This window comes from Coregonus lavaretus (assembly GCF_964263955.1).
Source record: "Coregonus lavaretus genome assembly, chromosome: 16".
In the NCBI taxonomy this organism is placed as follows: Eukaryota; Metazoa; Chordata; class Actinopteri; order Salmoniformes; family Salmonidae; genus Coregonus; species Coregonus lavaretus.
Genome location: NC_140003.1, coordinates 16,669,395 through 16,684,487, shown reverse-complemented (window position 1 = coordinate 16,684,487; position 15,093 = coordinate 16,669,395). Strand labels below are relative to the sequence as shown.

General features: G+C 42.4%; 1 protein-coding gene across 1 annotated transcript in view; it reads right to left on the bottom strand.

The window, feature by feature from the left end:
* The window catches only part of osbpl6 (oxysterol binding protein-like 6), a 76,814-nt gene that overhangs the window by 10,984 nt on the left and 50,737 nt on the right, over positions 1–15,093 (bottom strand). The window contains exons 6-13 of the mRNA XM_084179361.1: positions 14,592–14,852; positions 12,249–12,393; positions 9,472–9,575; positions 8,772–8,864; positions 6,368–6,548; positions 2,478–2,611; positions 791–898; positions 146–277 (exon numbers count right to left, since the gene is read on the bottom strand). Coding sequence (XP_084035487.1) covers positions 146–277; positions 791–898; positions 2,478–2,611; positions 6,368–6,548; positions 8,772–8,864; positions 9,472–9,575; positions 12,249–12,393; positions 14,592–14,852 — 1,158 coding nt within the window. The remainder of the gene's footprint in view (positions 1–145; positions 278–790; positions 899–2,477; positions 2,612–6,367; positions 6,549–8,771; positions 8,865–9,471; positions 9,576–12,248; positions 12,394–14,591; positions 14,853–15,093) is intronic.

The window sequence follows — 15,093 nt, the reverse complement described above, 5'->3', positions numbered from 1 at the left end:
ACTAACTCCAGCTCCACTCGGCCATCGGCCATGCTTTATCTGAGCTCCCAGCTCTTTGACATGTTTCATCCTCCCCCTTCCTCTTCAATCTGCTCCCCATGGTCCTACTGCCACCCCTCTCTCAACGCCCCAGCCCCACTCTTACCTCGTTCTCCGACGAGCTGGCAGACAGAAGCACTTCCTGGGCGTCAAAGAACTCCGACACAGACTCTGACATGGACAGCCTGCTCTCATTGGACGTCTGTTGAGTCAGAGGGATTCCCATCTGCTCACCAGCCTGTAAGGAAACACAATTAACTTATTTTAATAGTGACTTTAGTGGGTGAAATGACATAGAACTGCAGTTAGTAATGGGGTCTTTAGTCTTCCTATATTCCTGAAAGGACTGAGGTCACATTGTTTTCTGATTAGTCGTTTTCCCATTTACCTTGACGTCAGGGTCAGCATAACTTAATGATCAGTAAGCTCACCTGCCAAGATATACTGGAAGCACCATCCTTCTTTAAGGACAGGAATCAATACTGTAATTGGCAAATGCAGTAAGCAGAGATTACACAATGTTTTCCAGTTAACTAAGGCTACCTGGCCAGCTCTATAATGCATGTGTATCACCACAGAGGGGAAAACAGCACACAAGATCACTAGTCTCCCTGACCTCACCTGGCAGCCACCGGTTGGCTGCTATAAGCACATTCAGCACTGCAATGGCAAGTTTTCTGCAAGGCAGGGACATTGGTTTTGGGGAACATAAAAACATTAGACAAGTTGATCCAGTTGAAGATGTAGCTACCTCGTCAGGACTGGGGATGATGTTCACACTGACTGTTTGTTCAGACAGGACCGACTCAGAATGGATGCGGCCCAGTCGGGTTTTAAGCTCAGCGTTTTGGGACAGGGCCTGAAATAAATAATGATCAATCACTAATCTGTCAGCTAGATGAGAGAATGCAGAGTGGAATGGAGAACTAAACAGATAAAGAGTTCAAACTGGATCTATGTCGTGCAGCTCTACATTCATTTACACATTATAATGTATGTACTGACACACTATGGACATATTTTGTGACAATGAGATACAGTTATAATGTCGCCTATAGTTAGACAGATTTTACTGCTGCAGTAATGAGCTGTACTGTAATAGTACTCAAATCAAACCTACCTAACAGGTCTCTAAGGAGAGTATATTGCATCAAGTCCCCTGTAGCTCAGTTGGTAGAGCGTGGCGCTTGCAAAAATTTTGTACATTTACATTTTTACATTTACATTTTAGTCATTTAGCAGACACTCTTATCCAGAGCGACTTACAGTTGGTGAGTGCATACATTATGTTTTGTATTTTTTTGTATTTGTATTTTTTAATTTTTTCATACTGGCCCCCCGTGGGAATCAAACCCACAACCCTGGCGTTGCAAACGCCATGCTCCACCAACTGAGCTACATCCCTGCATCCCTGCCGGCCATTCCCTCCCCTACCCTGGACGACGCTGGGCCAATTGTGCGCCGCCCCATGGGTCTCCCGGTCGCGGCCGGCTACGACAGAGCCTGGATTCGAACCAGGATATCTAGTGGCACAGCTAGCACTGCCTTAGACCACTGCGCCACTCGGGAGTAACGCCAGGGTTGTGGGTTCGTTTCCCACGGGGGGCCAGTATGAAAATGTATGCACTCACTAACTGTAAGTCGCTCTGGATAAGAGCGTCTGCTAAATGACTAAAATATAAATGTAAATCAGCTACCCAGACCACCCTTAGCTGCAGTAAAGGGCATGTTGAGTTGACATCACGACAACCCTCTCTGTAGCCATACCATGACTCTCTCGCAGGCACCCGCACACTATGCTACACACTACATGCCATGGGCTGATACCCTTGACCTGCACTATTACGATAACTCCCAATTAAGAACCAAAACAGTAGATAAACCGGTTGACACATTTCTCTAAAATAATTTGACATCATGTCAACCGTCAACACAGAGTGCACTCCAATGAAATCATTGGCAACCCTAAGGAGTCAACTTAATGGACTTCCCACCGAAATGAGACGCAGTTAATATTACTTTCCAATTATATTGAAAATAGATAACAGCAGTTTGTTAACTAAGTTGTCCTCTTTCTCATCTTCACGTTTCACTTCTCAGAAAGAGATGAAAGTGACTGCAATGAATCAGCAATTGCTGCTCAGTTTTCCCTGATGAGTCATTAGCTTAGTCTCACTGTGTGACAATATATGGATCCATTTTCAAAGAAACAGAAAACAAACTTAAGCTGTGTGTCTAGTAAAACAAACGATGAAAGCCATACCACCTCATCTCTCCATCCATTACATTCCATGTTTTATGTGCTGCACTGAATATTTGAAGTGATACAGTGAGTTCTGACAAAAACAACAACATTAACCATTTATAATGACAGTTCCCAGTGCAGGGGAATTCTGGGTACTGTTGTAGAATTCTTAAAGAACACCTGCATGTCTCACCTGTGACAGAGACTTCCTGAGGGTGATGAGCTGGACAGACTGCCCTGATGACTGATCCTGGTCTGACAGAACCGTTTTGATCTTCTCCTTCTCTATGGCCACCGTGTTGAACGCAGACTTTAGCAGAGAGTGGACTGCAAAGAAAGGAACCAGAAATCAGTTTTAAACACACCCTCTAGTTACAACTCTTCAGTAAAATGTTCTATATATATTTTAGTGGTATGGATAGTGTAAAGCCATGTGAAGTGTAAATAAATATGTTGGTTGGTGTCAAATTTATTCCAATAGTCTAACACAATGGTTCTTAAACTTTTTCAGCCTGGGACCCAAATTAGAAATTCTGTGTTTTCCTGGGACACAAGCTTATGAAAACATGCAACTATACATAAATATGGGTACATAATTTTGCCCTTATACTGCCCATGCAATATAGACAAAAACTAATAACAATGAAATTAAATACCCATATGAATAGCTATTCATGTTTATTGTTCCCCATAAAAAAGACTCTTACATATCTATCTAGGTTGGAACTGTTGCTGTTAAAATACAAAAAATCATTTTCATTCTGAACAGGAATAAACTGATTGATCACATCACACAAATGTCTAACAGAAGACACACACACAGGCTCAGTTTTTGATAGTGCAACCTTAAGTAACAGTACAGATGAAAAATGGTCAGGCCTACTGTACACCTTACTGTAGAAATGATTGTTGAAAAAAAGTATAGGTTGGAACTGTGACTGTTAAAATACAATACATAATTGTTATTATGAACTGGAATAAACTGATCACATCACACAGATGTAGACCAGAAAACAAACAAACAAAACACACACACACACAATCCTAATGAGAGGTGTGAGGAGGCTGGTTGAAGTTTCAACAAGCAGGTCTATTCTGGGCTTTGTTTTTGACAGTGCAACCCTGAGGTCATATGCAGCATTGAGCCTGTTTCTGTACTTGTTGTTTAAGTACGCCACCGTTTAAAAAAAACCTGACTCGCATAGGTATGTGGTGCCAAACTGGATCGGAACATCTACTGCGTTCTCAGTCAGGCAGGAGACCACTTCCTGCTGTAGATGAGCAACCAGAACTGTGTTTGCCCCAAAAAGTATCTTGCTTCAATCAGTTTATTCCAGTTCAGAATAAAAATGATTACTTGTAATTTAACAGCAACAGTTCCAACCTAGACTTGCTTCCAACAATAATGTCTACAGTAAAATGTACAATAGGCTGATAATTGTTCATCTGTACTGTTAGTTACTTAGGGTTGCACTATCAGTAGCTAGCTAGCTTGCTTTGGCTAACGTTAACGTTAGCTAGCTATTAGCTGTATACAAGGTGATTGTTTGAAAGAGAAACTCACATCGACTACTATGAGAGATAGTACTCCCTTATTTCTGCTTATCAACACCTGTAATAAAATGACAACAATGCCTTGCTAGGTGACGTACTCTTCCACTGTCCTGAAGCATTCTGCCCTGTTTTGAAAGAAGTCCCTGAGTTTACCGTCATGCTGTGGATGTTTGGTCAGGACGTGTTGTTTTAATTTGTTAGTTTTGAGAGCCTTATTACTAAGCACTTCCCCGCACAAAACACATTGTGGGCGCTCCTAGTTATTTCTCAAAGTTTGTATGAAACCAAGAGAGAGAAACTCATCGCTGTATTTGCGTTTTATGATTATTGAGCTCAGTCAGAACTTGTTGCTAGCTTAAGTCAATTCGATGACAGCGGTGAGTGACGGCGAGTCGGAATGACAAGCCAGTGGCTGACAGCACATCGTCTGCTGCTGGACGACAACGCTGCAGCGTGAGGGTAGCGGAGTGATTTTCACGAAAAAATATCCGGTAAAAAACGAAGCACATCTCCCTCCCACTCGCGCAGCTCCCTCCCACTCGCGCAGCTGCCAAACTGAGCAGACACCGCTGCTAAACAGAGAGCGCAGTTGCACTTGGCCAAATCAATTAGAGTAATTCATGAAATAATTATACATTTACTCTGACACGTCGCAACCCACCATTAACAGGTCCCCGACCCACTTTGGGTCACGACCCATACTTTAAGGGCGGCGCACAATTGGCCCAGCGTCGTACGGGTTTGGCCGTCATTGTAAATAAGAATTGGTTCTTAACTGACTTGCCTAGTTAAATAAAGGTGTAAAAAAAAAAAAAAAAGGCTGGTCTAACATGACCTTTCTATTATCAGTGCAGCAGCCTGTCTGTGTACAGTTGAAGTCGGAAGTTTACATACACCTTAGCCAAATACATTTAAACTCAGTTTTTCACAATTCCTGACATTTAATCCTAGTAAACATTCCCTGTTTTAGGTCAGTTAGGATCACCACTTTATTTTAAGAATGTGAAATGTCAGAATAATAGTAGAGAATGATTTATTTCAGCTTTTATTTATTTCATCACATTCCCAGTAGGTCAGAAGTTTATATACACTCAATTAGTATTTGGTAGCATTGCCTTTAAATTGTTTAACTTGGGTCAAACGTTTCGGGTAGCCTTCCACAATCTTCCCACAATAAGTTGGGTGAATTTTAGCCCATTCCTCCTGACAGAGCTGGTGTAACTGAGTCAGGTTTGTAGGCCTCCTTGCTCGCACACACTTTTTCAGTTCTGCCCACACATTTTCTATAGGATTGAGGTCAGGGCTTTGTGATGGCCAGTCCAATAACTTGACTTTGTTGTCCTTAAGCCATTTTTCCACAACTCTGGAAGTATGCTTGGGGTCATTGTCCATTTGGAAGACCCATTTGTGACCAAGCGTTAACTTCCTGACTGATGTCTTGAGATGTTGCTTCAATATATCCACATAATTTTCCTTCCTCATGATGCCATCTATTTTGTGAAGTGCACCAGTCCCTCCTGCAGCAAAGCACCCCCACAGCATGATGCTACCACCCCCGTGCTTCACGGTTGGGATGGTGTTCTTCGGCTTGCAAGCACCCCCCTTTTTCCTCCAAATATAACGATGGTCATTATGGCCAAACAGTTCTATTTTTGTTTAATCAGACCAGAGGACATTTCTCCAAAAAGTACGTTCTTTGTCCCCATGTGCAGTTGCAAACCGTAGTCTGGCTTTTTTATGGTGGTTATGGAGCAGTGGCTTCTTCCTTGCTGAGCGGCCTGTCAGGTTATGTCGATATAGGACTCGTTTTACTATGGATATAGATACTTTTGTACCTGTTTCCTCCAGCATCTTCACAAGGTCCTTTGCTGTTGTTCTGGGATTGAGTTGCACTTTTCGCACCAAAGTACGTTAATCTCTAGGAGACAGAACGCGTTTCCTTCCTGAGCGGTATGACGGCTGCGTGGTCCCATGGTGTTTATACTTGCGTACTATTGTTTGTACAGATGAACGTGATACCTTCAGGCGTTTGGAAATTGCTCCCAAGGATGAACCAGACTTGTGGAGGTCTACAATTTTTTTTCTGAGGTCTTGGCTGATTTCTTTAGATTTTCCCATGATGTCAAGCAAAGAGGCACTGAGTTTGAAGGTAGGCCTTGAAATACATCCACAGGTACACCTCCAATTGACTCAAATTATGTCAATTAGCCTATCAGTAGCTTCTAAAGCCATGACATCATTTTCTGGAATTTTCCAAGCTGTTTAAAGGCACAGTCAACTTAGTGTATGTAAACTTCTGACCCACTGGAATTGTGATACAGTGAATTAATTATAAGTGAAATAATCTGTCTGTAAACAATTGTTGGAAAAATAACTTGTGTCATGCACAAAGTAGATGTCCTAACCGACTTGCCAAAACTATAGTTTGTTAACAAGAAATTTGTGGAGTGGTTGAAAAACAAGTTTTAATGACTCCAACCTAAGTGTATGTAAACTTCAGACTTCAACTATATATGCATGTGTGTGTACCTTTCTGCGCAATGAGGCAGAAGTCCTCCTGTAGTTTGATGTAGTCGCCACCACACTCTATGTTGTCAGGAGCCAGGCGAGAGGCAGGGGTCTGGATGTCCACCAGCTCAGCACTCAGGTTGGGGTTTGAGGAGTGGAGGCGGACTGGAGACATACTGGCACTCACAGGGAGAGACGGGACCTGAGTGGGAGGAGGGGAGTGGGGCACTGTAAGTACCACCTGGAAAACTTACAGTGCCTTCAGACCTCTTTACTTTTTCCACATTTTGTTGTGTTACAGCCTGAATTAAAATGTGATAAATTGAGATTTTGTGTCCCTGATCTACGCACAATACCCCATAATGCCAAAGTGGAAATGTCTTGAGTCAATAAGTATTCAACCCCTTTGTTATTCTACCCTAAATAAGTTCAGGAGTAAAAATGTGCTTCACAAGTCACATAATAAGTTACATTGACTCATTCAGTGTTCACAAATAATGGTTAACATGATTTTTGAATAGCTACCCCATCTCTGTACCCCACACATATAATTATCTGTAAGGTCCCTCAATAGAGTAGTGAATTTCAAGCACAGATTCAACCACAAAGACCAGGGAAGTTTTTCAATGCCTCACAAAGACAGGCACCAATTGGCAGAAAAAAAAGCAGATGTTGAATATCCCTTGAGCATGGTGAAGTTATTAATTAGGCATTGGATGGTGTATCAATACACCCTGTCACTACAAAGATACAGGCGTCCTTCCTAACTCAGTGGCCAGAGAGGAAGGAAACAGCTCAGGGATTTCACCAAGAGGCCAATGGTGATATTTAAAACAGTTACAGAGTTTAATGGTTGTGATATGAGAAAACTGAGGATGGATCAACAACATTGTAGTTACTCCACAATATTAACCTAAATAACAGAGTGAAAAGAAGGAAGCCTGTACAGAATAAAAAATATTCCAAAACATGCATCCTGTTTGCAACAAGGCACTAAAGTAATACTGCAAAAAATGTGGCAAAGAAATTAACTTTTTGTCCTGAATGTTTGGGGCAAATCCAACAACACATCACATCACTGAGTACCACTCTTCATATTTTCAAGCATGGTAGTGGTGAGTTTTTTAGGATAAAAAGAAACGGAATACAGCTACAAGCACAGGCAAAATCACAGAGGAAAACCTGGTTGAGTCTGCTTTCCAACATACACTGTGAGACGAATTCACCTTTCAGCAGGACAATAACCTAAAACACAAGGCCAGATGGGTGAGAAAGAAATTGATTTAATCCATTTTGAATTCAGGCTGTAACACAACAAAATGTGGAATAAGTCAACGGATATGAATACTTTCTGAAGGCACTGTAGGTGGTGGGAATGTAGGCCAAGTTATGTGTCTACACATAGAAAGGACTGAATGGGTCCAGATTAAGCTCAAGTTCTGGCTCCTTATATAACACCCTTCTGTTGTCTCTTCAGCTAAATATTTGAGCATACAGACTGATAGTAAATAATAGATAGATACTCACACTTGTGTGTTTGTTTACATCACTATATAAATCATACCAAGTCTGCCAAGTCATTGGAGCCAGCATTGTTGTTCCAACCAATGTTCTTTTCATGACCCTCAGCTATAAATAAACCATAAAACAAGGAAAAAACCCTTGCCCTTGTTTCTCCTGGACTGATGACTCACTCATTCATTTACACTACGTATCCCAGAGGACCACTAGTGAGGAAACGGTTGGTTCTGGGCTACATAATCTACCAGCACACCCGTAGTGATAAGAACTCAGTATCATGAAGGAAAAGGCTTTTAAACTGTCCGTTGTTGTAATGGGCCATTGGAACAGTTTAAAAACGGAGCGTAATATGAATCCAAAGCATGACTAGCCTTTTCCTGAAGCAGTAGAGAGTGTTAAAAGTAAATGGGGGAATTTATTCAATAAGAAAAAAGTAATTGTACAGCCCAAAACAGGGTATGTGGTTCAGGCTTTGTATTATGATAAGTACAAAAGGACATTGAATCCTGAGCAGATAGCCTAACATGTTCTCTGTGTCCTGACCTATAATTGCATGACCCATGTCGGTAGGCGATAATGCAGTGGGGCTACATGGATACACTCCAAATGGCACCCTATTCCCTATATAGTGCACTACTTTTGGGCCCTATGGGTAGTAGTGCACTAAATAGGGTATAGGGTGCCATTTGGGACGCAACCATAGAAAAAACTTCAACATAATGATGTGCCTGTGCTTCCTCCTGCAGACAGCTGCACAATGAGGGCGTTCGGACACAGAAGAACTGCCTTGAATATGTCTGGGGCATTTTGTATGGAGGCTACTAAACCAGAAACAATTCCAGAGAACTATGTGTGCGTGAGACAGAAAAAGAGAGAGACTGGATATCTAAGAAATAAGAGGTACCTGAAGCTGCAATTTTGCATCTTTGCCGACACTTTTTGTTCTCCATCTTCTGTTCATGCGCTTGTCTTTCTTTGACATGTCTACACAATTGCTCTGCATAACAAACACGGATCAGAATATGTGAGAGGTGGTTAATAAGACAAGCAAAAGTTGCATCATCACTATGAAAGCAGCAATGATGCCAGATAACACAGCAGCAGTGACAGTTAACCCACACACACATTTTAGCTATGAAATGGAGGATGGGATTGTCTCCACACAATTGAGTTAAAGAAATATGACTATCTTAATGAAATGAAACGATTCAAAGCAAATGGCAAACATTCAAATGTTGATGTATGCTCTTAATCAAATGCAATTTGTTATACATTGATTGGAAAGCAACAAACGCAACAATGAATGATGAGTCTATTAGACTGTGTTGATGTACAGTGGCAGAGATGAAGGCTGTGTTGGAAACGGATTGGGCCTCACACAGCCTGACCATGAGGCCCAGAGATACACACCTCCATCCATTAGAGTAACAGCCCCCCCCCCCCCCCCCCTCCTCCCTTTGGAGAGAGACAGAGTGACACTAACCACACTCAGACACTGCTGTACTGAGATTAAACTCTCCCTACTCTTGCTGTGTGTGTGTGTGTGTGTGTGTGTGTGTGTGTGTGTGTGTGTGTGTGTGTGTGTGTGTGTGTGTGTGTGTTACCTGCATGTCAGTGAAATTAGGCGCTGACTGGGTCCTCTGTAAGATCTCCAGGCTCTGCAGTAACTTGCTCAGCTCGATCAGGCTGGACTGGCAGCGGGCGAGCTCTGGGAAGAAGCAACACAAGGTAATGTGTCACACACTGGAAGGCCACGTCTGACACAATGAAGTGAATGTGACTCATCGTTTTTCCATCACTGCGGTGTTTAACAAATGAGAGAACAATTATGGAAAAACAAATATCCTTATTAGTTTAAGTAACAAAGTGGAATAATATGACAGGCAGATGCTACTACGGTTGCAAAGCTACTGGTAATTTACCAAAGTTAGCGGAATCTTCAGTCATTTTGGTTTGGTAATTAACAGAAAATCTATGGCAATCTATCGTAACTTTGGTCATTTATACTTGAATAACTTTTTAGTTATTTATTAATATACAGTATTAGTATTGTCCACGAGTTTCTAGTCGATAGACCATATGGTTAAAGAGAAAATAGCCCAATTCATGAAAAAAGCATCTAATCAACAATGGCATTATTTTCAATTACTTCTGCAACTCGTCCAATTATTGACTTTTTACACAACTGCCACCAGTTTGACGTCAAAACATTGACAACAAACATATTGACATAGTCAAATAAATAAAAGTGTAAAAATAAAAAGGGATATTTTATGCTGAAACCCTTATATTAAACAAAAATGGTATTCACTAAGTTGATGGTTTATATTTATGATAATGTTTTACAGCTTTGACATTCTATTTATTTATAGTATTTCATATATTTTACATGTGATAAAGCCAGAGAGAGGGCCAGAGATAATTACAGACACCTGTGATAATCTAAAGTACCCAAAAGGGCCACTAGATGTCTTGTGATAGATTACATACAGTGGGGAAAAAAGTATTTAGTCAGCCACCAATTGTGCAAGTTCTCCCACTTAAAAAGATGAGAGAGGCCTGTAATTTTCATCATAGGTACACGTCAACTATGACGGACAAAATGACCAAAAAAAATCCAGAAAATCACATTGTAGAATTTTTAATGAATTTATTTGCAAATTATGGTGGAAAATAAGTATTTGGTCAATAACAAAAGTGTCTCAATACTTTGTTATATACCCTTTGTTGGCAATGACACAGGTCAAACTTTTTCTGTAAGTCTTCACAAGGTTTTCACACACTGTTGCTGGTATTTTGGCCCATTCCTCCATGCAGATCTCCTCTAGAGCAGTGATGTTTTGGGGCTGTCGCTGGGCAACACAGACTTTCAACTCCCTCCAAAGATTTTCTATGGGGTTGAGATCTGGAGACTGGCTAGGCCACTCCAGGACCTTGAAATGCTTCTTACGAAGCCACTCCTTCGTTGCCCGGGCGGTGTGTTTGGGATCATTGTCATGCTGAAAGACCCAGCCACGTTTCATCTTCAATGCCCTTGCTGATGGAAGGAGGTTTTCACTCAAAATCTCACGATACATGGCCCCATTCATTCTTTCCTTTACACGGATCAGTCGTCCTGGTCCTTTTGCAGAAAAACAGCCCCAAAGCATGATGTTTCCACCCCCATGCTTCACAGTAGGTATGGTGTTCTTTGGATGCAACTCAGCATTCTTTGTCCTCCAAACACGACAAGTTGAGTTTTTACCAAAAAGTTCTATTTTGGTTTCATCTGACCATATGACATTCTCCCAATCCTCTTCTGGATCATCCAAATGCACTCTAGCAAACTTCAGACGGGCCTGGACATGTACTGGCTTAAGCAGGGGGACACGTCTGGCACTGCAGGATTTGAGTCCCTGGCGGCGTAGTGTGTTACTGATGGTAGGCTTTGTTACTTTGGTCCCAGCTCTCTGCAGGTCATTCACTAGGTCCCCCCGTGTGGTTCTGGGATTTTTGCTCACCGTTCTTGTGATCATTTTGACCCCACAGGGTGAGATCTTGCGTGGAGCCCCAGATCGAGGGAGATTATCAGTGGTCTTGTAGGTCTTCCATTTCCTAATAATTGCTCCCACAGTTGATTTCTTCAAACCAAGCTGCTTACCTATTGCAGATTCAGTCTTCCCAGCCTGGTGCAGGTCTACAATTTTGTTTCTGGTGTCCTTTGACAGCTCTTTGGTCTTGGCCATAGTGGAGTTTGGAGTGTGACTGTTTGAGGTTGTGGACAGGTGTCTTTTATACTGATAACAAGTTCAAACAGGTGCCATTAATACAGGTAACGAGTGGAGGACAGAGGAGCCTCTTAAAGAGGAAGTTACAGGTCTGTGAGAGCCAGAAATCTTGCTTGTTTGTAGGTGACCAAATACTTATTTTCCACCATAATTTGCAAATAAATTCATTAAAAATCCTACAATGTGATTTTCTGAAATTTATTTTCTCAATTTGTCTGTCATAGTTGACGTGTACCTATGATAACAATTACAGGCCTCTCTCATCTTTTTAAGTGGGAGAACTTGCACAATTGGTGGCTGACTAAATACTTTTTTTCCCCACTGTAAAATCCTTGAAAGATTCAAAAATTTTGGTAGTTTACTGGTAAACTTAGAACGTTTCCAGTAATATACCCTCCCTTTGCAACCCTAGTTGCTACTATCAGGAGCTATTGTAAATCCACCAGACCTGGGCATGAGGAGAATAGCCCATCATATGAATAATACAGTAAATCTTTCAATGTTGGCAGGGAAAGGGAAATATATTGCGGATCCTTCTCATCATCCCGATAGAATAGAAGGATGTTTCACAGCAGTGATGGTGGGAGGAAGGAAGAGAGGAAGAGGGTACTTACCCTCTGTACACTTGTCCATCTCCTCCGACTCCTGGAGCCATGCGGCCACCTTGCTCTGTCCGTTACTGTAGGAGGCAGGCAGGTTGCTACTGCTACTGGGGACTGGGGGGGACTGCCATGATGGAAGGGTGGTGGGTTTGGGCTGCTGGAGGACAGGGTTAGAAACACAGGGGGTTGGTTAGTAAACACACCTCAGACACACAGTATGTATACCTCCTGTATAACACACACTAGATGTGAGAGAAACATGTATATTTCCTACTTTCTAAGAGACTTTCTAAGATAATTCATGCTTTCTAATTGAAATTAGTATAATAACTGTGATGCAAAGGACAGGAGATACAGTGAGGGAAAAAAGTATTTGATCCCCTGCTGATTTTGTACGTTTGCCCACTGACAAAGAAATGATCAGTCTATAATTTTAATGGTAGGTTTATTTGAACAGTGAGAGAGAATAACAACAACATAATCCAGAAAAACGCATGTCAAAAATGTTATAAATTGATTTGCATTTTAATGAGGGAAATAAGTATTTGACCCCCTCTCAATCAGAAAGATTTCTGGCTCCCAGGTGTCTTTTATACAGGTAATGAGCTGAGATTAGGAGCACACTCTTAAAGGGAGTGCTCCTAATCTCAGTTTGTTACCTGTATAAAAGACACCTGTCCACAGAAGCAATCAATCAATCAGATTCCAAACTCTCCACCATGGCCAAGACCAAAGAGCTCTCCAAGGATGTCAGGGACAAGATTGTAGACCTACACAAGGCTGGAATGGGCTACAAGACCATTGCCAAGCAGCTTGGTGAGAAGGTGACAACAGTTGGTGCGATTATTTGCAAATGGAACACAAAAGAACTGTCAATCTCCCTCGGCCTGGGGCTCCATGCAAGATCTCACCTCGTGGAGTTGCAATGATCATGAGAACGGTGAGTAATCAGCCCAGAACTACACGGGAGGATCTTGTCAATGATCTCAAGGCAGCTGGGACCATAGTCGCCAAGAAAACAATTGGTAACACACTACGCCGTGAAGGACTGAAATCCTGCAGCGCCCGCAAGGTCCCCCTGCTCAAGAAAGCACATATACATGCCCGTCTGAAATTTGCCAATGAACATCTGAATGATTCAGAGGAGAACTGGGTGAGTGTTGTGGTCAGATGAGACCAAAATGGAGCTCTTTGGCATCAACTCAACTCGCCGTGTTTGGAGGAGGAGGAATGCTGCCTATGATCCCAAGAACACCATCCCCACCGTCAAACATGGAGGTGGAAACATTATATTTTGGGGGTGTTTTTCTGCTAAGGGGAAAGGACAACTTCACCACATCAAAGGGACGATGGACGGGGCCATGTACCGTCAAATCATGGGTGAGAACCTCCTTCCCTCAGCCAGGGCATTGAAAATGGGTCGTGGATGGGTATTCCAGCATGACAATGACCCAAAACACACGGCCAAGGCAACAAAGGAGTGGGTCAAGAAGAAGCACATTAAGGTCCTGGAGTAGCCAGTCTCCAGACCTTAATCCCATAGAAAATCTGTGGATGGAGCTGAAGGTTCGAGTTGCCAAACGTCAGCCTCGAAACCTTAATGACTTGGAGAAGATCTGCAAAGAGGAGTAGAACAAAATCCCTCCTGAGATGTGTGCAAACCTGGTGGCCAACTACAAGAAACGTCTGACCTCTGTGATTGCCAACAAGGGTTTTGCCACCAAGTACTAAGTCATGTTTTGCAGAGGGGCAAATACTTATTTCCCTCATTAAAATGCAAATCAATTTATAACATTTTTGACATTCGTTTTTCTGGATTTTTTTGTTGTTATTCTGTCTCTCACTGTTCAAATAAACCTACCATTAAAATTATAGACTGATCATTTCTTTGTCAGTGGGCAAACGTACAAAATCAGCAGGGGATCAAATACTTTTTTCCCTCACTGTATAGTATGTCCAAATCATCAAAGATTTCCTATTTAGAACAGTAAAGATTTTCTGCATCATCACCACTTCAAAGCCTCAGATCTTTATTGATTTAGGTCCTGTGAGAGTGCTGATCAGTAGGAGGCCGTAGCGTGCAGGCCCAGGGCCAGACCCAGACCCAGCTGCTCTGAATACAGGCTTGTTTGAGGAGTCCTAATAACCTGAGTCTGCCAGAGACTCTCCCCTTCCTGGGGGATTCAGAGCCATTAGTCTTATAATTAGCTCAGTAACTGAACAGGGTTGTTAGAACCCGTCGCAAATAAAAATGTTGAGTGGCTGTATATTGAAACGTTAATAGCATTGTATTTGAGGGCCACTACCACTATGTAAACCCAACCTGAGTCAGACAGACATAAGAGTTCAGCTTACCACAGCAGAGAACAACTGTGCCGAAGTAACTGCCAGGGAAGAGAGGCCCACCTTTACGTCATGTTGTCCTGCAGCGGGGGAGGGGGCTGGCTGAGGGTGAGGGTGGGGGTGAGGGTGTGGGATGGGGGACTCTGTGGTGGCAGGGGGAGGGAATGTCCTTATGGTGGCATCTCGGGGGGAGCGGACAATCTCATTCTGCCGGTAGAGACGGTGGTGGCGCAGCTTGACCACCCAGGAGTCAAAGATGTCTGGAGACTTGACCTGAGAAGAGAGAAGAGAAGAGGGGAAAGGAATAGAAGAGAAGTGAGAAGGAGAGGAAAGGGCAAAGGCTTTGAGTAACGCAAATGTAGAGTGATGCCACAGTAAATCCAATCAAATGTTATTTGTCACATGCTTCATAAACAACAGGTGTAGACTAACAGTGAAATGCTTATGTAGGCTACTGTACATCTCACTCCAAAATCATGGGCATTAATATGGAGTTGGTCCCCCCTTTGCTGCT